Below are 26,484 nucleotides of genomic sequence, written 5' to 3'. Positions count from 1 at the left end.
ATAGTTCTCAGTAGAGCTTGTGTCAAATGAGAATAGGAGGCGATCCAGAGGCCTGCCTCCATGCTTGCAAGACTGGAATTGCAAGATGCTCATTCAGTCACAATGTGCATCTTCAAGACTGGCTGCACAAGCTTTAGATAAACATCTTAAGCTACTTGATCAGGACTCATATTTACATAGTTCTTGGTAAAGGCAATGAGGCAGCTAGCTGACCAAAACAGTATGTTAAACAAGGAAATGTTTCCTGAGGAAAACGGTCAGATGCCCTCCCTTCTTTAAAATTACATCAGCTACTTCCGCAAGCCAGAAGAATGGACCTGGCAAGAAAATGCAGCTGTGGAGCCAAAAGTATATCCAGGCACGTCTGGACTAAAGGGAACGAAAGGTGGCATTTCACCTTTCATCCTAACTAAAAGAGCATAACTTAACCTATGCTCAGTGCATCTAATATTCCCTTATAGTTCACCTTGATCTAATCAAAAGGGCCTGCATTCGTTATTTTGCCCAGAGAGCTGCAAGAAGAAACATCATGGCACTACAGGTTCACCTCTCATTTCAGCCTTTGAAATGTAAAAGGTTGATTCTAGGCCCATTTTTAACGAAGAATAAGCTGGTCAAGAAATACTGTCTTGGTTTCAGCAACAAGTGATGCAGCATTGGTACTGACAGCTCCGTTCTGACATATTTCACATTTCTGAGAGCATTACCATCTAAGCCATCTAAGTTCGCTGTATAATGGCAGAGAGTAAACTGATATTAATCTTCTCTGTGACTTTACTCATTGCTTTAATTAATTACATTCCATCTTCCCAAAGCTTACTAAAATTATTAGGCCTTTAAAAAAAGGCAAAATAAAACGAGAACTAGTGTTTTTAGAAGTTATTTCTTCCACAAAACATACATATACACGTCTCCAAACTGCAGATACCAAAATTAAGTTCTGTCAATCCAGCTTTTACTAGCAATACAGAACGGTTAATGCCTAATGGGCAATATCTTCAAACACATTAATGTCAAGCTGTACAAGAAAGGGAGGAAAAGCAGCAATTACATGCCATTTTGAGAGCGCTTGGCAAGGCTAGCAGGGGGACAAAGGGGAAGTAAATGGTCAAAATACCAAGAGAATGTTTTGCGTTCTGATTTTTTCCTTCCATTTACGAGGTCATCGGCCCAATTATTTCTTAATTTTTGGCTCAGACTGAATTGAACTACTTGAAAAATCAGCTTGGATACAGTTTTAAAGTATATTTTGTTTCAGATATCTCTAATTCAATTTCAAGGGGATATTTTATCACAAAACAGATATTTCACTCTGAACAAAACTATTCTTAAGCCTTGGATAAACCTGTATTACGAATCTAAATGAAAAGTTCTGCTACCACAGTAAAAAGAACCAAAAGCAGTAGTCATCCATTTCAAGTTATTTTAACTGTTATGATAATAGGGCTTCAACACATTCAAAAAGGTTTATTTTACAGTAAAACCGCTTGTTACAGTATATTTCTAAAAGCATTTTATATTTTCATTGATATCTATTCTGTGATGAGCGACATACTTATATTATTTATGATTTATGAGCACCATTGAAATACATGTTCCTAGGCAGTAACACATTTGAGAGATGGTGAACGTGCTTGGGGACTTCCAAGTGCTTCAGAAACAAGCGGGCCAAATCACAGGTCATAAAGAAACTGCAAAGCACAACTGCTCAAAAAGCAGCTGGACAACGTTCAGTAGGTGACCAACAGGTATCAATAGTAGTGTGGACTGCCAACGTTCTGCAGTAACACAACCATCTCTCTCTTACCTATACAAACGTAATTTAAGCAACTTCAGATTACTGGAGAATAACTGCTGCATCATTCCAAAAACCTATTCCTACTTGAACTTTATTTCATGGACGTATTCTGCACAGTCAGATCCTACCCACAATCCACACACTGATTGCCCACCATTGCATTTATGTCATATTTCAATCCCACAGTAGAAAAAACTTTAAAAAAAAAACCTTTTTGTTCTTTGTTCCATAACTCTGATAAGTTAACTCTGATAAGTTAACCTAGGAGCCAAGAAATGACTGCAATAACATGATGGCATGGCAGTAAGCTACTTTAAATGCAATTATTAAGCATACTTTGGCTTATGGATGTCAAAGTAAATACATTTTCTTCAATAATAGCTTTAAAATGGCTCCAGAGAGCCATCAGTGCCCTTTCAGACTTAGTTGTTCACTTAAAGTCTAGCCGGAGAAATTAAAGGTTCAAAGAAAAAGAAAGTATTTAAACTGGAACTATTTACTACTTAACCTGCAGATAGCCAGAAAACACCACATAGTTTTACATATGTTTTGTTTTTCATTTCCCTGATTTTATTTTACTCAGACTCTAATTTTTACTTTAGTCAGAAAGGCTGTATTTTTCCTCAAGCTAGATTAACTTGAATGGTTGAGAGGAACTAGAATACACTCGAAAATTAAGCTGAATGCTACAAGGCAACATAATTTCATGTAAAGTCAGCATCGCGAGCGTGCAGTTTTGGGGAAGATAACATCTGGCATATGTCCTGATTAAGATCCAACAAACATATAACAAAGCTTGTAAGTTCAAAGTTATATTAGAAAGTCAACAGCAGAAAAGTGATCCTACTCTGAGGAAAGACACCTCCGTAACTTCAATATTGACTCTGTCAGTAGCTTTCTACACCAAAATAATTCAGTTATTTGTTGCTACTGGTCTTTAATGAGAACAAGAATTTGAGCTTAGCATGTAGCATTAATTGGCATGAAATAATAGAGTATTTTACAATAGGAAGAGTCTTTTTCCCCCCCCCACATACATAACTTGACACTGGTCTGAAATTTATTAATGATAGCAGAAAATGAACACAAGCATTTAAACACACCCAAAAATATCAAGTGATTATCCTATAAGACTCGTTATTCTCTAAATATTCCTTTTCAAAAACTGGCAAATCTGTATGGACCATAAGTTGATTGAATTATTTTCTTCCCAAATTAGTTATTTAGCTTTTATTATTTTCTTCCCAAATTAGTTGTTTAGTTTTTATAATTTTAAAAAAACATTAGAAGTTTGCAATTTTTTGACTTCCTAAGAACACATTTACCCATCAGTACATTTTTTCATAAGCGTGCACTTCAGCTGTTCACTGGTGCAGGACTGCTGCTGAGCTACTGTTTGAGAACCGAGCGGACAACTTCACATTCGTCCTGTATATCTATCCTGTATATCTGGACTTTCTTTTTTGAAGACGAGAGCTTCAAATTTCATTGCATTCACATTTCCCTGCATTTCTTTCACAACCTAGCTTTCACTAAGAGATGTCTATGAACAAGCAACGCAGGACTGTACCATACGTTGTTTAATAAGGTGTTATAAAACACGTGCATGTAAAATACAACTTCCTGGCTGCTGATTTCTGTGGAAAAAAGAACACAAATTTGCCTTTTGTATTTCTTGACATATTTATCCAGATTCCAGGGGAGCCAAACAGCCATTTCACACCACACACTTGGCAAAATCTACAGCTGTACTGCAAATGAGGAAACTAGCTAAGCGCAGCAGAGTCCTTCCAGTGCCACTGATCCTTCTCCAACAAGCAGTACTAAACGCAGGGTTAGGAAAAGAGGATGTGCCCCGGGAGGGACTCCACATCATCAGCAATCGCAAGAACTTATGTAAAAATCACATAATATTCAGCTCATGTTATTTAGGTTAAGGACAATATTGTTGCTGACATGTTACTTAGTCATGGTTCTGCTGTACCTTCCCGAAGGGAAGTTTGCAGATCTACTTGGTAGCTATAGAAGATTTTGGCCACCAAAATTTGGATTTGGTAGCAACAGTTTTGTAGAACCTCTTGGCATTTTGTATAAAGTCAACACAGGAAAGCATAACATTTCTCCTTTGCAACTGGAGGTAAAACTAGACCTCATACCTGCAGCAGTCACGTTTGGGTGGTGAGGGTCAGCAGAGATGAATCCCTCAGTGGGATCAGAATGTTAATTGCTACATGCTCAAATTATTTGCTTTCAGCTACTTTAAATACTTCATCCATCAAAGATAAATTACAGCATTTAAATTGCCTTCTGTCTGTTGTTATGCAAGGGAAAGAACAGCCTTTCAACAGTTACAAAAAAAAAAAAAAAAAGCAATATGAAGAAATATTCCTTATCTGCCTTTCTTGATTTTCTGCGTAACTCGGAAGCAAGATAAACGCTTAAACCATACACTAGAAAAACTAAAACAATATAGCACCTCACTCTGATTAGTTCAATATTTGTTGGGTAACTCTGTTCCATGACATTCTAGTCCGTTAGGAAACAATGTAATTAGTCTGCTTTCTGCCGTGCTTCCTTTTGCACATTATAGCTCAAGGTAAACGGAGATGAAATAATACTGCAGGGTCTTTTCACGCTATTGTTTTATTCCATGCGACTTATCACACAAATTGCATTTAAGTTTATTTTAGCACTGAAGTCAAAATGAACTGAAAAATATCCTGATGCAATTCTGATTTCAGTCTGTGGCTATGTTTGACAGTCCCTTCCAAAATATTTGAGATGCTTACATTCCCATATACGTAATACTTAATATCATAACGAATAAATAATAATAGATTGCATTTACGTCCAAAGAGAGATTACATACTTCACAAAGATGACTAAAGGAATAACTTTGCACACTTTGAAACTTTCTTCAAAAGCACCCGTGTTCTGTCTGAACATCTAACTGAAATGCCCAAATTTTAAGAAAACGTTCAGTAGCCAGAAACTCCATTGCTGCTAATGGATCAGCGGGATGTGCAGCTCTCTGGGAAGTATGACAACTGGAAATCACACATTTCAAGTGTTTATAAGCATATATATGTTAATTAAAACACTTTGCTGTCACAGGAAGGCCCTCTGAATGAAGTGGCGCTGCCCCCAGCCCTGACTCCAGTGCCTGAGGCACAAGTAACACAGAATCAGCCACTGTGCGGAGATACCTCAGGACCCCTTCTAGAAAGGCAAACATATTTAGACCTAGGCAGGAATGGTCTCTGTTTGTTCAGTAGCACTATTCACATTCATTAAGTTACAGGAATGCAAGTGCCTGCTTAAAAGGCATGTTAGCAAAAAGAAACATTGTACGCAGACGTTTACAGGACTAATTCACAGCTCTGGCTCAAAACTGCAGCTGATGGCCAAGGAGAGCCAGAAAAAAGGGAGGGGGAGCAGAAAAAGGAGGAAGCAGAAAAAAAGAAAAATGAGAAAAACCCACTAAAACCCCAACCCCAATCCTGTGAGTGTCACTTCTAGGATTCAGGCACTATACCTTTATCGCTAATTCATGCCACATGAAGATGTTGACAATTTGAAATGAAAAATCTACAGCGCTTTTCTACTACTTCAATGTGAGCAATTTAAAAGGAGGAAAAGAAAAAAGAAGATACAGATTAATATTTTTATATACACTCTTTCATGTTATGCTAAAGTACATTATTGTTCCCCACCTAAGTCTTTCTCTTATTGAACCCAATGTACGCTCATACTTAACCATGCAGGAAAGGGGTGACGTAGTTACTGAAGCTAAAATAACTAGGCAGCAATTTTACTCATAACCATACACTGGTCTTATCAGTGTGCAGGCACAAGTAGCACCATAAACGTCATAGCTGAGGGCTACCACACAGAGCAAAGAGATGGGACATCTGCTTCACACAGACTTCCCCAAAGCTTGGGGCTCATCACCTTGCAACTAGCTCTTTTCCTTCTGAAAAGCCTTGGCTTCTAGAGGGAAAGTAAAAAAAAATATATATATTTTTTTCATCTCAGCCAGCGTGCTCTTTCCAGGAAAGCACCTTTTAGATCCCTTCTAATAAAGGCTGAGTGAGCTTATACTATGCTGTTTATAAATCCTTTTGGTGGGAGCGAGTAGGTGAAACTGATGCTAGCAGATGGTCGGCACATGGCTGAGATAAGTAATACTCAAATGAACTCAAACTTCAAAATGCTTCTGCAAGCCCCAGTGAGAAAAATCACAGCATGCTGAAGATCTCTGTCAAGGTTTTATCTTTAAAACGAGTAGCTCTGAGTGGGATTTCAGACACAGTCATAGCTAAGTTGTAAGCTACTCAGGCTTACAAAACACTAAGGACAAGTACAGACCAAGCTGATCTCCAAGAGACAGTATTTCTTTGTTCAATTGACACACTTTTTTTTTTCTTTAAAAAGAAATAAAATTTAAATTAATGTAATTACTATTTATTACTAATTTAATTTCAATTAAAATAGTAAGGCTTTTCACAGAATCAACTGTTATTGATGTTATAGGAGATATAACGTAGAAAAGGTTACATTCAAAGGCCAATCCACAAGTAAGCAGGAACACACAATGAAAAATGACAAAAAAGAAGGAGAACATTGACCTCCTGGGGAATGTTCTGTACCAGTTTGTGCGTATGCAAGTTGATCTGGTCTCCACCACAGCGGAAGCAACGTCCAGAAGACCTCTGCTCATACTGCTGGATTGCTCCTACATCTAACATGTCACGTGCCTTTGCATCCCTGCCTATGCTTGTCTTCCAAATTCTATTTGTGTGGATGATGGCATTTTTCTTCAGTAACTTGCTTCAATGACAGTATTTGGAGTCCTGCTTCAGTTAGCCTAACTGCCCAGTCCCTTAATTTAGGTCTAAACCTACGTATAAGAACCCAACATGAACAGTCCAGAGGAAATAAGGATAACCTGAGGAGTAAAATATGGAATGCTGGGGTAAGGCCAAATTTATACATTTACCCACTCTCCTAACACTGCTAATACTTCTTACAGTTTTAACCTGTGAAAACTAAAGAATACTGTCTCCTTTCCATTAGAGGAGAAGGACACTCAATTGTCTCTACAATAAAACTCATCTAGGATCTGTACTTTTTGGCTCTGGAGTCCAACAGGGCATTTCCAAAATTAAGAAGTAACAGCGAGCATGAGACGGCGGAATGGGAATGACAGTGACTACAAGACTCCATGCTGTAAATAAAAAATGTCTCCCACTACAGAATTGCCATTAAACAAATTTCTTTAGTTATGCTGTTGGTATAAAGGATATGATTTTCACTTCTAAAACCTATCATTTCAAAATAAGTAATAAAATCCCAGTATAACTTTACGGTATCTTGTAGATTTTACTTTTACCATGTTAACTTTTATGCATATTTTCTTTGGAATTATAGTCTTTTAAACAAAAAAGATCAGATAGGAAGACAAATGTCAAAAAATCAACTTCTGGAAGCAGCAAACTTTATATAATATATCTTTAACAACAAAACTAAGGCAATTATTAATGTTTTGGAGAGGAGGGAGACAACAATCATTACTTTACAGAAAGGCTCAACAAGGTTTTGTAGCAAGTACTGCTTTTTGTGTATCTTTTTATAATGAATGCTTAAAACAGCTTCCAGAAAACATTCAGCACATATTTACTTCCCAAAATAGATCACTCGAACAAAGCACACAAAAACCACTCATTCTCTTTCTGTGCGTCTTAGCTTCCATCTATGACCAAATGACAATAATGAATTGACTTTTCTAGAAAAGTAAAGCAGTATATTCTTTCAGGGTGTTAGAAAGGAGTGCATGAAAAGGAGGAAAAGTTTATTAGAAAAATAAATGAAAACAGAATGAACTTGAATAAATTGGGTTAATATATTAGTGTAAAGTATTTACACATTGGTACTTAAATTTGCATGATACTGAATGTTCACGTTCAGTGAATCGTAACACGTTATTTGTATTTATAGTTCTTATGGGTGAACTTGATGAGCACCCCTGAATAACTCAAGCATTTGCAAAGTCTTGCTTTACCACATTAACTCTTTCCAATTACATGAAGTAAAACATCTATCAATTTGCTTTTTCCACTGCTGGTAAACAGTGTTTTTCCTCTCATCTGCGAAAAATCGTGTTGTCTGTATTAGAAGCTGATGAACAGTAGCCAATGGATTTAAGTACAATACAGACAACTGTTAATGGTTTAATCATCAGAAGAAAGAATGAAAAATGGCATCACGGTAAATCAGTTACATTTGTAGTTATGTCAAAGAAAAATGTTTGTAATATACTCTAATAATATATTCCACATAACGGCAGTATGCCAATAAGTGTAATTTCACAGGTTTTCCTCGCCATATTTAACGTACTTCAATACGAGAAAGGCCTGCTAACTTCTTAATATTGACTTGCCCATTAAGCCATACAGTAATTCAAGTAACGATCTTCAGCAGTCCCAGATTCCATTACTCCCCTGAAGTTAGAACTACTGACCAGAACAACGAAGGAAACGGTTTTTAATTTAACTATGCACGGCAGATTCAATGATGAATCTAAAAGTAAATACAGTCTTCACTGTTATTAACACTGAACATCAACAAAGGCAACTAGGATGCAAGCTTGCAAGCTCTAAGTCCTCCTATCATAAGAGGATGGTGTAATTTCTCATATCATGAAATAACGTCACAACTCTCTGCTAATGTACATGATCCAAACCAGAACAGCATGGCTGAATATTTCCCTAAATTCTGCCTGAGGTTGCTTTGCTTCAGCCTGTTCCAGCACCCATCAGAAGGCCGGTGCCTGAAGCCATGACATATCTGACACTCAAAGGTCCTCACAGCAAGAGCCTTCCAGCTAGCAGCGGCTGCAGGCTCTGCATTTTCTCAACCGAGGGCATTCGTTGTTCACATTCACCATAAAGCAGTTTTCCCTACTACAAATTCTTTCACTGGAAATTCAAGCTTTATCTACACAAAATTCCCCCAACTGCACTCATTAATGAGTTAAAGCATCTATTTTGGAAGAGTCATTTCGTTCCTTTTCCTCACGCTCTCCCAATATAAACCTTTAGTAACTATGTAATCACCAGAATATTTACAGTAATAAAGAACTAAGAATGCTAACAGGAAAAGTTTTTGCCAGGAACATTTACAGCAGACACGTTGAAAATATATATTGCCATTATAGCATAACAGATGGTCACAAGGAGAAAGTGAAGTTTTTCCCTGTAGTGGAGTCCAGGAACAGGAACAATACTACAGTGCTCAGGAAGGGAAGCCCTGAACAAGAGAGAACGTTCCACAGACAAATCATCCGCTAACATACGCTGCCAATTCATTACAATTCCAGAGAATAAACACAGTTATAAAAAAAATCACTGCCAGCTTTTAGATATTTCACCAACAGGAAATAGGATTACTTTGACAGGTAATTTATTCAGAATAAACGTATCATTGTGTTTACTCCTGATGGTGATCTATCAGAGATTCAATTTCACTACTCAAAATAGACTTGGGTAAATAATGGATATTGATGTTTCAGTGAAAAAGATCAGATCAATCAGAAATATTTTGTTAAGCCTAAAATAAAATATTTTAAAGCAAGAATTATTTGCCACTGTAGCCTTTTTTTTTTAAGGTTAACTTTAACTGTATCACTACTTTGAAAACTCAGTCTCATTTGTACAATTTAAAACAAATAACTAACTTTAAAAAAAATAACTGACGTCAATAGCTGAAGCTGCTTAGAATAGCTTCTTAGATTAACTGCATGTGAATTTGTAAACAGAAAATAAATTCACAGTGATGATGCAGGTTTAGAGGACCGCATTTTTCCGCTCCTATTCACATCCACCTCCGCTCCCCACATTGCAGAATCAGAATCACAGAGGTGCTGGTGAGCAGGGGCCCCCGGAGGACATCGTCCCCTACCCCCTCTGCTTGGGACTATCGCCAACAAGCACAGAGATTTTAAACCTGAGTGATCTGTTAAAGAGCTCCACCGCCTGCCTACTGAAAAAGTTTTTCCTAATGCTCCCTTTAAGCAGATGAGTAAAAGGCTTCCTGTAGAAATTATTTTAAAACAGTTATAATGATGAGTTATATTTTATAGATGCTTTGCAATACTTGACAGAATGTCAGAAAACATACAATTCCAGCTATAAAATTATTTGAGGTAGTTCAGGAACCCTAGAGAAGCATCTCTCCTGTTAAAACTGTGTACTACTTTTGAATTAATTTCACAAGATTCTATATCATTTCTATAGATGCCCTTACCTTTCATCTTTTAACCTTATACGGAAGCGTAGAAGCACGTATTTCATTTTTACACATTGTAATGGCAGTGACAACAGAAACAACAAACAGAACAAGCAATTTCTCAGCTCACGGCTTCTGTGCTCTCCTTTCCTTTTGCTAAGGTACAGTCAAGCCTGCGAATACAAAGCAGGGCACAACAAACTGATGATATCTTCATTTAGTGAATCTCACTGTTTTAAAGTATTTCTTTCAGTGATGAACGACTAAGCTTTTGAATAAAAAAAACTTACCTTAATTAAACAAAAACATGATGGCTTCTCTGTGCTCAAGGACAAGCTAGCTCAGACAACCACAACATATTCGTTTTATTTCTCCTGCCATATTCATGTGCACTATGCAAACCAACCTTCTCCAAGATTTGTAACTTATCAACGTATATACACCACTCCAACATAAATGCTCTTCTCTCTCATGAAGTACATGCTGAAAATTCAGTTCCTCAGTGCTCCTAGGTATTGAAATACATCCCCTAGCGTAACACCCCTCTTGGGGAGCCCTGTCCTAGCACGCTCCAAATCCAATCACAATTCTTTTTCAGAAGAAACCCTTCCTTGTCTCTAATCAGGGAATTAAGAAATAAACAAACATAAAAACCACATGCTGAGCTATAATATAAAAAGCTTTTATTTCTGTTCTATATCCAAACTCCATGGATTTTTGAGTGGGTTTCAAATTTGCTTAAATGAATTCTCCGGTCCCCAATGTTTTATAATAACTTTTTAAAAACTTTTACTGCGCTAATGCTTGTTTCCATGGAAACAGGACTCAAAGCAGGAGCTGCTGTTAAAGGAATTAGAATTCTCGCCCACAAATGAAAGACTTAAAAATAATAATACATTAATAAAACGATCGTCAGAATATATATTTTCTCATTTTGCAAAAACAGAGCATGATCTTACATCCACTGGAGTTAATGGGACTATAACTCGTGATTACAACAGAATAAGCCTAAATAGCTCAGAACGTATTACTGAGTTAAAAAACCTGATCAAAAGCCTATTCAGTCAAATAGATAATTTTCTAATGAATTTTTAAATTAAATTTAGCAGGTGGCTATCAGATGAGGCCGCTTTTAGAAATATTATAAAAAGAATTATGAGCCAAAAATGTAAAACAATAGATCCTAAGGATTATTGCTTTTGTATAATTTATTTCTATTACTGTTCTGAATTTTTTTGAGAATGAATTACTTCATTAAAACCTGATTCACACCTTTTGCAGTTAGTCAAATATATTTCTAAACTCCAGCCAGCCAGTAAGTGATGCCCATGGACATCACCCAGGTATAAACCTAAACTTCCATAGGATGAAGACCCTACATATTTTACAGCAGTTACAGAGTATTCTTCCTCACAGAATTTAAGTGTACCTCTCCGCACACCTAACACTCATTTGATACTTCATTAAAAAAATAAATAATCTAGAAAATCAGAATTTACCTTCCCTCCAACCCTAATCTCAGTCAAAATCTTGAAAAAAGAGTCCATCCCATACCCGCTAGTAAGATTTTAACTATGCAACGAGTCCTACTGAGATTAATATAGTGTTATTCAGATTCATTTCTGCACGACCAGAATTCTGAGGTCCAGCACTGACCACTTCACTCTAGGGAAGTGCTTCTGTTACAGTGCGTTAATGCAGACAAAGCCTTAATAGCTCACATTTACATTAGGCTTGGGGATTTGCAGTCTGCCCTCTATCATACCATGCAAGAGGCTCCCAGAAATTAGCACTGATCACTGTGATAGCAGCAGCCATAGCTATTTAGCAGGACAGTTGCCATTAAGGTTTTGAAGAAATCACGGCAAACGAACAGCTTCAGGTTTTCAGCATTCTTTCAGACTTTCTTACCTCTCCTGAGTAATGAAACACAGCTACTTAATTCTCCTACACAAGTTTGCTACGTACTTTTTTTCTAGAGCTGCCTAAAATGGCATCTTCTGTGATGAAAACAAAGTATTTGTATCTTCAAAGGTTAATTCTTTACCTGCATTACAGTTCTCAGTCAACTCCATTTCTCATCTTTCTTTCTGCACATTCATTTAGTCTGCTCAAACATCTCGAGTTCTCCTGAAGTTCCCTCCTCCTCCTCCTGACTAACCTCCATAGTGCTGTCTTTGTAAATTTTGCTACACAAATAATCGTTCTATTTTTCAGAGTTAAGGACAAACGTATTAGCATCATTTTGAGTAGAAACCCATTAAACAACTGATACCAGTCTTAACACACACTTTGAGATATGCCACTCAAAGTGGTGACGCTACCTACAATTCAGACATTGAACGTTTTCTCTTATTTAGTTCAAAGGCGCATCTGGGCAATGTATCTGCCGTACGAAGAAAAAAAAGATTGTACTCTTCTGCAAAGGAAAAGTCTCCTTATAAAGCTTAAAACATGCAAAAAAATCCCACGTTCATAATTTTTATGATAAAAAACTCTAGTCTAATAGATAAATATTTGCAGAAAACCTTGTTATCGGACTCTACGAACTTGCAGCTATTTTCAACATGGTATTCTTAGGCGTTATTTTGACCAATCTACTACCAATACATCTTGACTCTATATACTGTGATCACCTCTGTAAGAACTGGCTGCCAGTACATTACATTTTCCAAGTGAAGAGAGTCTGTTTTTACTGATAGGCTAGCCTGCTCATTCCTAAATTATTTTAAAATTTTGAAAGATGTTTTGAATCTTTCAATTTGCAACTTTTACATTTAGCAATTATCACCACCTTAGTTTTTCCTCTGTTTTAAAAATCAATCCACATGAAAAAGGTTTCTTTCCCATACTGTCCAAAATGCACAGGGATTCAAAGGAAACAGTTAACTTATCAGCAATCTACCTACCTTCCTCATTTTCTCCATCTGGTTGACCAAAGGAGCCATCCATCCTTTTGAAATATCTTGACATTGAGGAAGTGCCTGTTTAAGATTGCTGTATACCTTGAACTATCCCGGCTAAGAATTTAACTCTTGTAATTTCCATCCTACATATTTTCTGCTCTAATTTACACTTAAAAAAAAAAAAAAAATCACTGCAGCTGAATTTAAAACACTGAAATATTTCTGTTTGCCTCAGGTAATTCAGCTTTGCCTTGTGAGATTATAACATTTATCAAGAATCCAAGGGTAAAGTCTTCGCTGTATGAAATGCCTAAAGGTTAGTTTAACTGTGTTAGATTTTGGCATTTTTCTTCTCATTAGAGGCTATGAAATTCTTTGGATATGATATGGCGATTTCAAGTGTCTGATCCAATTTGTTCTGCCTGTAAAGTTTATTGTCAGGTACGGTAGAACTGTATTGATTTTTGCCAAGCTCCTACTGTGTTTCAGTAACACCTGTTCCAGCAAGGTTCGCTCTCTGCCTGGGTATTCCTTCTCACTGATTTCTGCTTCTAAGTAGTGCTAATCAAAAATGGTAATCGTTTTTCATCCCCTAAATTACATATAGATGATAATGTATTTTCTCAGAGAGTACTTCCAACTGTTGCCCTCAACTGGTATTTATAGTTGGAGGACATTTCAGCTTAAACTAGAAAAAGGCTTGAAATAAAGGTGCCTTCATAAAAAGTACCACAGATACAGAAACGTTAAAGCTTTGTCATCCAGCACAAGGTCCATCAGCTTAATTCAAAGTTTTAATAGTGGATATAAACTTAACATTGACTCTCGTATGTGTCTTTGCAGGAAAAGAGTATAGGTTTTATTCTTAATGGAATATGTGAATAAATTACTCTGACAGTTTAAATTGCACAGTATACCAGTTTCACTGGTGCGCTTGTGCTTCTGTTTCAGGTAGTAGGTATATACGACTGGAGAAAATATGAATGATCTTCTTTTCCTAGGGCAATTAAACTGCCCCTGTACCTAAGAAGCTGAAGCTGCATTTTGTTTTGATACATTTTGTTTGGTCATGAGTATGTTCTGTAACTTAATTCTATTTTGCTTTTAGGCCAGCAGCACTCAAATGAACAAAGCCAGGCCACACAATTATGGGACTTCTCATGAAGTATATATTCCCCTTGGGTACCCCATTCACAGACACTTTGTTGTCCGTCTTTGCATCTTATTTGGTTGCTAAACACAGACCTCCTCATACATACGGTCAGTTCTGATTGTATGTTCCTCTACTTCCACTTCCGTTTCTGCATTTTATGCAAAACAAAGTCGCAACCTATTTGTATTCAAAGGTTAAATTTTTATCTTGTGGAAAGGAGTCTTAATGCCTATACTGAATTTTTTAATTTTTGCCATTGCACTCACAGTTTACAGACTGAGTGTTAAAATGCACCATTAGTAGAAACTTGTTATTTTAAAATATTATTTAAACAGTATCTTAATCTTGACTACTCATTAAGTTGCCACATTTCACCAGCAGCTTCTCTAGGCCCCGAGCTACCGAGGGCACTGTGGTAACATGGCATTAGCACAGATGCCCCTTGATGTCTTTGGCACCTCTGGTGCCCAAAAATGCGTGACCTATCTGTGACTGTCAAGACCGCCACAGGAGCAGTGGGACATCTCCTCTGCCCATAGCAGAGGCAAAACAGCCACAAGTCCCCAGGTTGAGTGGTAAACCACCTTGCGTGAAGTCAAAGATCAAACTAACCTTGTTTCTTCTACAGCTGTGGTGTTATTCCAGGATCTCTCACAGCACTCATTAAGTTGCCACAGAAAAGATGGAGCCAACTTGTGAGTTTCTGCATAGTAGGACATTTGTCCAGAGTTCCTGGGTTCCTGGACATCTGTCTCTTGTGTTTGTCAGTAAACAATCTGAATTTTCAAAGCTTCGCAAACACCAGAACAATTGCCACCAACGGCTAAAAGACAAGTTTAAAGAGGCCAGACTTAGCCCACTATTAGAAGGGCTTTGCCACAATATATTTTCATGTTGTCTTTGCCTTATAGGACATGTAAAAGCAGAAAATAGCTGGCTGAAATAGCTCCTTTTTTTCCCCCTTCTCTGATATTATTGATTCCCTTATTTATATTTTTCTTTTACTCCTAATGGCTTTATAATTAAGCCATAGACACATTCTATATATGCAATTCGAAACCTACTTCCTACATTTGACCAGTTCAATGATTTTAGTTTTATCCTTGTTTCATATCCTTATTCATATCTTTATTTCACTGGGATTCTCACTGCTGTTTCCTACCTATCCCTTCATACATTGAATCTGGTCATCAAACATTTCTCTCTGTTTACATCACAGTTCTGCACCCTTAATTACGTTCACAAGCCTAATCCTGTCTTGGCCGGAAAAGCACATTTTCTGCCCTTCCCAAAGCTTTCCTTACGTTCCAGTCCTGAATACTTCAGTACATGATACCTCATGTTCACTTCAACCACAGATTCTATAAAATGAAGTAATCAGCAGTGACACCATGCACATTTCTGATTACTTATAGCTAAGCATGTTATCAAGTAGATATGCTTTCAAAGCCCTCGCTGATTTTGTTAATCACAGAGACCAGTAGCAGGACTAGCTTAAATGAAAGTAAGCCAGACAGCAGTTCAAATTTTCATTTTCACAGATTGTTAAAGTGTAATGCATCTTGGACAAAAATAGTACCTTCAGAATATTATTTTTCCCACCATAACTTAAATAAGCATAATGGGAGCACAATTCCAGTATTTCATCTTAATATTTCTTTTATATTTCTTTCCCCCCCACCCCTTAGATATATCCAGTAGAATAAGAACCTCTTAGATAACTGCACAAAAGAAAGGACAGTGAAATACAGCTTATAATTTTTATTACTTTTGCAAGACCCAAATTCACAGACAAATGCTGCATGTTTGCCTACGAATACAGAGAGGAGAGCAGCACTAGTGAATTTATGCAAGCAACACGTTTTAAGATTGCTAGCAATGAAGCATCATTCAAACTGCACTGTATTTCATGAATAAGCCTATAATGTTATATTATGATGAATCTATTTGACGTGCAGTGGTGGTGTGATGCAGTGCATAGTAATTTTATTAAAGTGCCTGGGCAGGGGCTACAGCTTATTATATGCACATGGAATACACCAATGTCTTTAGGATGGACATACAGGTCAAGGCAGGAGGAGAGAGACAGAAATAGACTCAAGGAAGGTAAGAAAGTCCTCATCTCAAAGTCTGATGCTATTCTGAAAATCTACATATTCAGTATACACACACACACACCATGTTAAAGCAGCAGAGAGATCATCTTGATTTAGAATCTAAGCTTTTCTCTTCCCTTTAAAAAAAATTTATACAGCACATTACGCTTGTTTTCTGGTGGAGAGCTGGAGGAAATTTTTTATATATAAAATAAATAATATCTATTGCCAATATTTTTAATGGATTTAAGGAAAAAAAGGAAAAAGATCCCTCTATAAAAGTCCCCTTTCCTTCCTAGCTCAGGGGACTGACTTGCTCTTCAAACTAATTAGAAGGAAAGTCTTGTATGAAATACAGCTGGTCTCAGCAACATCAGCCTTGCACCATGCTGTTTGATTTTTCCTTTCTTAGCTTTCTGAGATCCAGATTCTTTTTGGTTTGTTTGCACAGTGTAGAGATTAATTTGAATTCATGGGTTTTAACAATGCTATTCATTAATATGTTCAAGACCCGATTTTAGGATATTATTCATATTCCACCCAGACTTTTGAGTCATCATGATATTTTCTTCCCCTCTTGCAACTCCATAGTGCATAGCACAGCCTCAAATTATGTGTTGGACAAACACAACAGAGAAATAAAGAGGGGGTCAATAGAAGCTCATAGCTACGAACACATTACAGGCAATATACAACACTGGTGGTTGAATATTGACCTCAGGGCATTAACTCTATTTTGGCATGCCATGCTACAGCACATGAACACATAGTCATCTTTACAACACAGAGCGGAATTTAAGAGACTCACATAATTGCCTGCGAGAAGGTACAGGAGCACTTCCAAATGCTGTGCCCTGTAAACAAAACACATTTTTTTTTTTTTGGAGCAAAGGATGTCAGATTAACAACAGCAGCAAATGAAAAAAATGACAAGACATGAAGAAAATGAAGGCAGTGAAACAAAATAGAGACTGTTTAGATAGAGGAGCTTGTTATTACTGAAGAACTATAGTTCCTATTTTCAGATAAACATAAATCATAGTAGAGAAAGTTTTTATGAGTAATCCACCCATCAGCAGACACAATGAGCCAGAAAAAAAGAGAGAGAGAGAGAGAGAGAGAGAGGGAGAGGGAGAGAGGGAGGGAGGGAGAGGGAGGGAGGAGGACAGAGAGAAAAAAGTATCAGCCTAAGACAGGCATGCTCACACTTGTCAGAAATTAAATTTGATGGAAAGGACAACATACAGAGTATATATTTAAATAGATCCCTTTACCAAAATAAAAAGGCTCCATTACTTCAGTGTCTTAGCTGATACTGTCACTGTTTGAACAGAAATTTCAAATAGGTAGGAGAACTAGTGCAGGAATAGTTTGGTGCCTGTCACTCCCTCCTCATCTCTCCGTAATTCTTGAACAAGTACTCACTGGGGCAGTTTGATGATAGCTAATAGGAAGCAGCTTTATTAAGCCCCTGATCAATAGAGGCAGTGTGCTCTTTCAGTAAAGCGCTACATCTTTTCTTATTATGCCAGTAATTGCCATGCAGCTCTGAAATACCAACTATGCACACAAAGAAAATACGAATCAAATGCCAAGCAAGTTATATTGGTTGGGATGTGCTGCTAAGCCTCTTCTCACCCCCTAACCCCATGCCTCCCCCAAAGACAAACCAGTAACAAAAAGCTTGAGGAAGAAGAGGATTAAAAAAAGAGAAAGTCTACTGCCTCATGTTTGAGGAGCAGTATTAAAACAAACCAGGTCATCTCATTCTGAAACTAATACGTTATAGCTTTGCTTTGAGCTCGTCTCCAAGTCTTCACTCGCCTTCCGTATGTAACTGGGCACTGATCATTTGGACTAAGTAGTCAGCGGTGACTAAATATGGTAATAATTACATTGCATTTATTGCCTACAGAAAAATGAAGCACCTGAATCTTGTGAAACGCAAGTGGAGCTTCACTTCCTTTTGCTATAGACCATTTTGAATTAAAGACCAGCAACTGATCTGCCAGGCATTTAGACACTGCTACACAGCTGTTTTCTACGACTGCTGTATTTTTCAGGTCTTGTAAAATTCTTTTACTTTTACCTGGCAAGGGTGAAGGATAGCTATGTGTATCAGGCAAGCACCACAGGGACACCAGCCTTAAACCACTCCTCTCCACATGATTCTACTCGATGAAAACCAACATCACTCCGACGACTGGTTACCTGAGCCGCTGTGGCCGCGCAGCTGAGGCTGCAGGTCGCCCCGCGTGGGCTGTTTGCAGTGCTAGGCAACACTGCAGAAGCCGTTTGTCTCACTGCGGCCAAAGCCTGTCGAGCCACGACTAACTCCTTCCTACAACCGTCACAAGCGGCCAAGGAAGCAAGCTGGGGTTAACTTGCGTTGGCACTGCGAGAACCTCTGCCTCCCTTGTTCCCGAGGGCGCCTGCTCCGCCACCGAGCAAAGGCATTACACTCTCCTACCGCCCAGTGCAAGAGGGCAAGCAGGCAGCGTGTCCGGAGCCCATTCCTGCAGAGCAGGTAGCGTGCCGTAAACGTGCCACCTCCCCCCACAACTCCACAGCTATTTGGGGAGTTATTTCAGCACTGCTAAAGCCCAGCTTTATTTCCACAAAACTACATAGTTACTGACGGCCAACTATGCAGACTCTTGTTGAGGTACCAAATCTAATTGCACGTTCGGCACTTAACTCCTCCTGCAGAAATTACTAAGGCTTTAAGAATAATTTCCACTGCTCCCAGAAATATTTTTCTAAACAAAATACAGTTTTTGAAATACTAAGAGTGCACACATTCATCTACGAATATCCACTTAAAGCACACAAGTGGTACAAGTGGTACCTCACATTATTCAGAGAAGCTGTCCAGGAAGAATGCTCCCTGATATGAGTTAAATCGCGCACATTAAGACTACTGATTTATCTCTAGAACTAGAATATCCATGGCATTCATTCTTGAGGAGCTCTAAAACTTGGTTTTTACCCTCCTAAAATAACAATTTTCAATTCTTAAATTTAAAGACGCTGCCATGATTTGTGCAAAAAATAAATAAAAATGAAAAACACTAAGTAAACTGATCTGACAGGAGTTAACAGCCCGCCTTTTAATTTAGCCAAAAGTACTTTTTCCCCCATGTGCAGCATCTACATTCTTTTCCCTGATACACTGAAAAGAAAACATTTAAGTGACCCCAATATACACAATTCCTTCGACCAAAGGACTGGGAATTTCATTAATATTATTACCTACTATTATCACTATTGAAACCAGTTAAATGTACTTCTAATAACCTAATACTCCTTTGAAGGGCAAAAAGGAATGAATTTGACTCCATTATTTTTTTGTATTTCTGAGCAAATGGCCTTCTTGCGGAAAGGGACAGATACTCATCCTTTAACCAACGCCTCCTCTCCTTCCTTCCTTCCTCCTCCAGTATTGATGTTATCCCCTTCAGTAACTTCTGGCACCGTGATAACGGGTATTTGCAAAACTAAGCAAAGACAAGTTCACTCTCCATGGAAAACTCAGGCTCTACTGGAACTCTTTATTAGTCACATTTCTCTTTCTGAGTCAATATTGAACTAATGTCTCATCATCCTTCAGAGGACGGTGTACTTTGGGGTATGCCATATCTCTGAAAAAATTTAATAGCCAAGCCTTGGCCACTTCTCATTAGAGATCAATCCCATGACACGTGTTAATAAACAAAAATAAGGAACCTGGAGTGTGGGCAAAGACTGACAATAGGATATTCATATTCTTCTTACTTAATAACCTCCCACAGTTTTACTCACCTATAACTTTTTTTTCCTTCTCTCTCTCTTTCTCTCTTTTTTTTTTTTTTAAATTTCCTCTCTGTGTGTGGTAACACTTTTTCATCCTAAAAGCATACAGACTTCCTTGGTAACTTAAGTGCTAAATACTGTATTAAGTTTTTCAAGTGCCTGTGATTCCTGGAAATGTAGAAGCTTATATAAGCATAAGCTTTTGTATTAATAATGTAGAGGCATATAAGCACTGCAGGTGAACCAGGTTGCCTTGTTGTTACTAAGTGAATGTTTTATAAAGCTAGCACATTTACCTAATGCTTCAAAGGGACTAAACCTTCCCTACCTTTTTGCTGCACAACTTTAATCCAGGGAGGTTACTTCATCTCTCTCAAACACTTGCTTCTAGTATACAGTAAACTTCAAATTCTGGTTCTTGGCATCATTTTTTAATATTTCAGTACTGTGGTACAGTTGCATTAGATGTTAAGTGTTAACTAACACCTAACACCTTAACAGTGTCAAGCATTTACATACCTACTAAATACACGGAATTCATTTTCACTTTGAAATTGTTTTAGAGGATACATAAAGCATGTTAATAATGGTATCTTCTGAACCTTCATCATATAAATGCACAGAAGAGAGGTGCACCACCGTGCCCACATTTCTTGTTTGTTCAGGTTAATAACTCTGGCTATGTCTACCCAAGGTGACCTAATATTTTATGTTAAAACCTAAACCCAGCCAGTCCATACCATTACTGACAAGAAGCAGGAAAAAAGGTTTCATGACAACTATATTTTTTACCTTTCCTAATCACTTCAATTAGTTCTAATGACCTTTTGGTCTTAACATACATAAAATGAGTTTGCCTCCAATACATTTAACACGGAATAGATTTTTAGAATTGTAGTCCTGATAGTACAAAGTACATCACGCTTCCAACAAATACCAAAGCTGTTTAATGAGCGCAGCAAGCCACACTTCATCATCAGCCAATTAACATGCCACTGAATAATAGTTTGCTGTTTGTGATTAGAGACCTTCTGGAGAGATCTGAAAATGGACAGCGCTCAGATTTCACCTTTGAATAAGCAGATGAGGAGAAAACAGTCATCAGTATGTGAAAAGTTCACCGGACCAGAAAGAATCAGTCAAGATCCAGGAGCCTCTCAGAGTGAAGCTGTTCGGATGCCTCATTTCTAATGCATGGCCGGCTCAGTGGAGCGAAACGGGAAACACAACTTTTAGGACTGCTTTGCACAAGAACACAGTATGAAGGGGAAACGCTCCTGCTCAGGTCTTGATTCAAGCCTACTTTTTTATGTCCCTGTGGCACAAAGGGAGTACTGAGATGTGAGCCTCAAGGGCTGGCCCGCTATCTTGGGAGGGCCAGAGCTCCTACTCCAGGACCCACATGCTAAACTGCCTCGCATGTTCCACAGGTAGACCACAAGACACATTCAGACACTTCTTGGAATTCAAAAATTGTTTAAAATCTCTGTATAGCTGTGTTCATTTATTTAATATTTACCAAAACATCAGATGCTGAACTAATTACCAATTAGCTAGTTACTCACGCTTATGGATAGACCCGCCAGTAGATTCCCCAGAAAGTAGGCTTCCTTTGAAAGCAGGGCAAAGAATAATTTTTCTATGCTTTCCTGTACCATGCAGTTCAGTACTACAGCCTTTGTTCCTCTCAAGGAAAAAGAAAATAAAAAAAAGATAAGAGACTTTTATTTTATCTTTTTTCCCTCCATACAAGATAGCCTTGCAGCATTCACTCATTGTTAATGCAGGAATGTTTGATTACCCAAGACATCCCTAAAGTGAATGTGGATTTTATGCGCCAAACAAGCTGATATATTGTTGCTCTGTTTATATTTGTTCAGTCAGTCATTTGTAATTTTTCTTCCACTTCGCTTTCAGAAATGCGATCAGAACATTATAAAACTTGATTCTTCTTGAAAATACTATCAATTTTTAATCTTTTCAAGGTGAGAGTATGACACAGTTTTCATCAGAAGTCAGAGTTAGTACTCACCGAAAGCTCCAGTAAACTCACCAAGGGAATCTGGCATTAAGTTCCCATGGTTATGTTATTTTACACATTTACCAAAACGAGTTCCTGCCAGTTTTTAAAGTAATGACCACAAACTCAGCCAGCCTAACTAGTTGTGACTGTCACTATTCCGGGACAACAGCAGCAAGAAAGTCGGAATGGAAAGGCTTCATAATGCAAGCTATTCAACAAAGCAAAACATCCATGCACGCATTAGATTGCTATTCAAAGCCTTTCAGTAAATATACGTTAGCAGTTGCATAAGTTGCCTACATCTCTCTGAAAAGTTACGAGTTCACCTGTTATTAACTTGACCGTATATTGTGACTGCAGACCTTTGGGTTCACCTTCAGCAACTTGGAAGTCTGAGTACTGCGATATATGAAATGACCAAATCAGTGCGGCTGAACGGAATACCCCCAGTGCAGCATAACTACACATACGCTATTGCTGGTTGTTGGGTTTTTTTGACACCTTCTGTGAGGAATCTTCACCAAGATGTGTATCGACAACAGACCAATCAATGCTGGAAGAAAATGAGAGCTCGCTACCCACCAAATGAATGTTTTTCCAATAAAGGCTCTCCTTTCCTTAGAGCACAAACGTACCTATGACATAGTTAACAAAGTCACAAATAAAAAACACTTTGATCTTTATAGAGGGTACTCAGGGCAGGTGACATTTTCCCTAAACAGAATCGTATAATACTTTGACCTAGAAAAAAATAAATAGCTGTTTTGCTTCACAGAAATGAGACAGATGCATCAAAATATTTCAGAATACTACTTAGTATAAAAAGCACCGCCTTAAACGACAAGCTGTACTGAAGTCTTCGTTATTACCACATACGAAATGTTCAGCTGATGCACCATGGAAATTTTGGTAACCGATCCCTGAGCAATTTGACAGCCTCTGTTGATGAGCTGACAATTGAATTCCAAACAGTTTTTATTGCCTCATGAGCCACCGAGTTCTAAAAGACAATTATTTGTCAGTACATGATGGCATAATATCCATTAAAAAATAAGATTGCCCAGAGATGGAAATTTGTTGGATCACTAACACATTCGCCAGCAAGGGCAGAATAGTTCTCCTTCATAAACAAAGCAAATACTAAACCAGAAAGCCACACTGATATGATAGCTTTCTCTTATATCAAGTAGCACTTCACTGGTTGAGTATATTAATGAGATAATTCAGAGCAGTGTGCTGCTCAGCATGAATAAGTGCAGTAAAGGCTGACTTAGATCTACCACTTCCATAAGACAATGTCAGTGTTTAATTTTTTAAAAAAACATTTAATTCAGTATTGTGCCACTATATTCTAAAAATGCTCACTTCTGCCAGACTACGTCCTTTCTCCAAAGTTCCAGGTTTGGTGGAAGATCCTTATTCATTAATACCTTCTTCACTACTAGATGTCTTGTGCACACTCAACCATTCTAAGTTCTTTTTAACAAAGCCTTCGCACAGCTGAGACCTGTCTCTAGCTCTCCAGTATATCTTGATTACTGTATTACCAACTGTGGCCTTCTTGACATCAGTACTGCCTCTTTCAGCTGCATTTAGAAAGCATCTTGTAATAGTTGATTTTATAGCAAGTGACTCCCTGTTCAGTTCTTCACCTTGGCATTAATGTCCCACCACTTACCTACAATTACTACATTTCTGAGATGCCTGCTGTCAGTTCCTTTATTTCAGATGATGGAAGTTCACCCACTGTATTTTTAAGATTTTTACCACTTGGATGGAAGAACTGGTTCTTTGTCTAGTCGCCTATTTTTGTGCGAATGGATCCAATGGGATTATGTTTGTTAGGACAGCTAAGCACTGCTCTCTATCTGAATTGCAATAACTCAGTTACTATCTATTAGTAAGAATTGTTTATGTTTTCTTCTCCCCCCCCCCCCCTTTTTTTTTTTTTTTTTTGCAGAAGTTACTTGCACTGGATGCTCTACAGCAACTGCTAGCCTTCTTGTCTTTCATTTAAAGAAATTCCCATTTTAAGTGCTGGGACCACTTTTACTTATGCGGAGCTCATCCACCCTGTATAGACAAAATTAGACCTCAGGATCATTTTGAACAGGTTGGAGAAGTGATCAGTTGAATACATAAAGGTGAAGAGTTTGGTACTTTCGGATGAATAATCACCTGCATAAGTATAAACAGAAAACAGTAGTCAAAGTAGCAGTATTAAAGACGACAACCAAGGCATTAAAACAGAACACAAGCAGAACAGGAATTATTATTCCTTTTAGAAAGATAAGATTATAAAATGCTAAAAAAATATATTACATTTCACAAGCAATTGTTTACATCTTAATCTCTTTTATAGCGTTATCCAGCTTTAACAACAGCCAACATCCAGTCTTTACAGTCCCTCTGATGAAAAACTGCTTATCATTTGTGTCTTTTTCCGTTATTAGATTTCAGATTGCAATGTGTTTTGCCTTAAACAAAGAAACAAGAAAAACTATTTTGTTTCTGTGGTAGGCAGAAATACCAACATGTGGCATTCACACAACTCCAAAATATTTAAAGCTATATGCAGTTGCAGATGATAGCATAGAGATCACGCATTTATTTTCTTTTTTTTCTTGAAAGCTATGACAGGCATGAACAAAAAATACTATTAGAAAATAGCCTCGAGAATGAATGCACCTACACAGTCCATAGATATATTAATATAAATCTGTTCCTCTTCCAAATATCTTCCAAGGTGAAGTTATAGCTCAATAAGAAAGGCCTGCCCATCTCAAAGTTATCAGTAAATACTTTATTAGCAGTCTCTTGGCACATTTTCAGCTCCCAGAGAATTAACATTTACAAGCACTTCTCAACAGTCCGCTTCTTCCACGTACAAGTGAAAGACCCTAAAATGTACTTGCACACTACAGTTTGGATTGCAGCCTCACAAGGCCAAACTGCATACACTATATTAATTCTAGATACGATGCCCACATAAGTCAGTCTTTCTGCATACCTACAGTTCATTATGTGACTGGCAATAGGATAATTGTTTTTAATAGATAACCTAACTAATTTTACTGTAGAGCGCTAGCTTGCGTTTGTCAACTGGATGTTTCCTTGGAAGTACCTCACTAGCAACAACAACAATCTGCTTAAATTGCTTAAGGAAAAACTTGTTACAGATAAGTTGTGAATGTGCACTTCTCAACATCTGCTGAAATATTGTTCTTCCAAATAAGTAGTTGTAAACATAGTAAAAATATGAAAAGGAAAAATAGAACCTCACATTGCAGACATCTCACTCACACTCAATGTTACATTAACTTCTTAATCAATGTATGATCTGTCCACCTGATTTTTTATCCTCTCAGGATACTACTTTCCTTAAGAAAACTTGATACTTAGCTATTTGTGCATTCAAACTGGTACATGTTGTTTCAAAATCACTACTTTGCTCATTTAAGTCTTTCATGAACTTGGTCTTCCAGGCCTCTTGGACACTATTGCCTATGACTTCTTCCATTTGTAGCATGTTGGCTGTACTCGCTTCACTAACAGTGTTTCCATTTTAGAGCTGTGTGATGGAAGTGAACTTGGAGTGAAAATCCCAGACGGTCTCAGTCCTAAGACAACTTCCACAACTTTCCTACTTTGGATCAGCCCTCTACTCCTGCTAAGAGCCTTCATTCTGCTGACAGTCTTATCTGGGCTGATAACATCTATTTAGGTCCTCCTACTTGCACTAATTTTTCTGTATTTAGTCATATTAGCAATCTTTTTTCTGTGAACAGCCATTTTTGGTCTGCTTGTACCTGTTCCATAACTATATCACACAGTTCTGCGATGCAATGCTCAGTCTCTGCTTGTACACATTAAAGATCCCATTAAAAACAAAGAAAAGAATTAATTGTATCATATAGCATGACAGGTTAGCTTATATTTTAAGGAGGACAACTAGAAAACTACTACGTAATAAATTGTCACAAATATTAGGCAGTGTGCTATGAATGAATTAAAAAAGAGAGGTGGGGCACAAATCCTACTATTAGCCTACCAGCAGGCACATACTTTCTGGTAGAGAAAACTTAAAAGATATGTGAATAGAACGGGTGAATCTCAGGCCCTGTACGAGTTTGTTTAGTGTCTGCAAAATACTTTTTGCTGCTATTACATTTATTAAGAGACTACAGACGGCTTAGAGAGTAATGGATGCCTCACAGCCCCTCCAGGAGCGTTAAGTTCCTGAATGGGATGGGTGTCATTTCTTATCTGAACCGTTGGTCTCCAAGCAACACCAGTGAATGAATCTGGTAACGTTCAGGAAGGCACATAATGGTGGAGGCATGACTAAGTGGGGTTCTTTCAAAGACCAGTTTTATCTATGCCTGAACCACTCCCTGCTTTAATCATGGGATGCTTCTTTGTTAAATTCA

General features: G+C 37.7%; 1 protein-coding gene across 4 annotated transcripts in view; it reads right to left on the bottom strand.

Annotated features, from left to right (window-relative positions):
• The window catches only part of CCSER1 (coiled-coil serine rich protein 1), a 705,894-nt gene that overhangs the window by 119,245 nt on the left and 560,165 nt on the right, over positions 1–26,484 (bottom strand). For 2 of the 4 annotated variants that reach the window (XM_068941561.1, XM_068941556.1), the window contains exon 10: positions 17,048–17,093. The exons of the other annotated variants lie outside the window; for them this stretch is intronic. In XM_068941561.1, coding sequence (XP_068797662.1) covers positions 17,048–17,093 — 46 coding nt within the window. The remainder of the gene's footprint in view (positions 1–17,047; positions 17,094–26,484) is intronic. 4 annotated transcript variants of the gene reach the window in all.

This window comes from Struthio camelus, chromosome 4 (assembly GCF_040807025.1).
Source record: "Struthio camelus isolate bStrCam1 chromosome 4, bStrCam1.hap1, whole genome shotgun sequence".
Classification (NCBI taxonomy): domain Eukaryota; kingdom Metazoa; phylum Chordata; class Aves; order Struthioniformes; family Struthionidae; genus Struthio; species Struthio camelus.
Note: the sequence above shows the minus strand (reverse complement) of the source record. Positions and strands in the feature narration are given on the sequence as shown.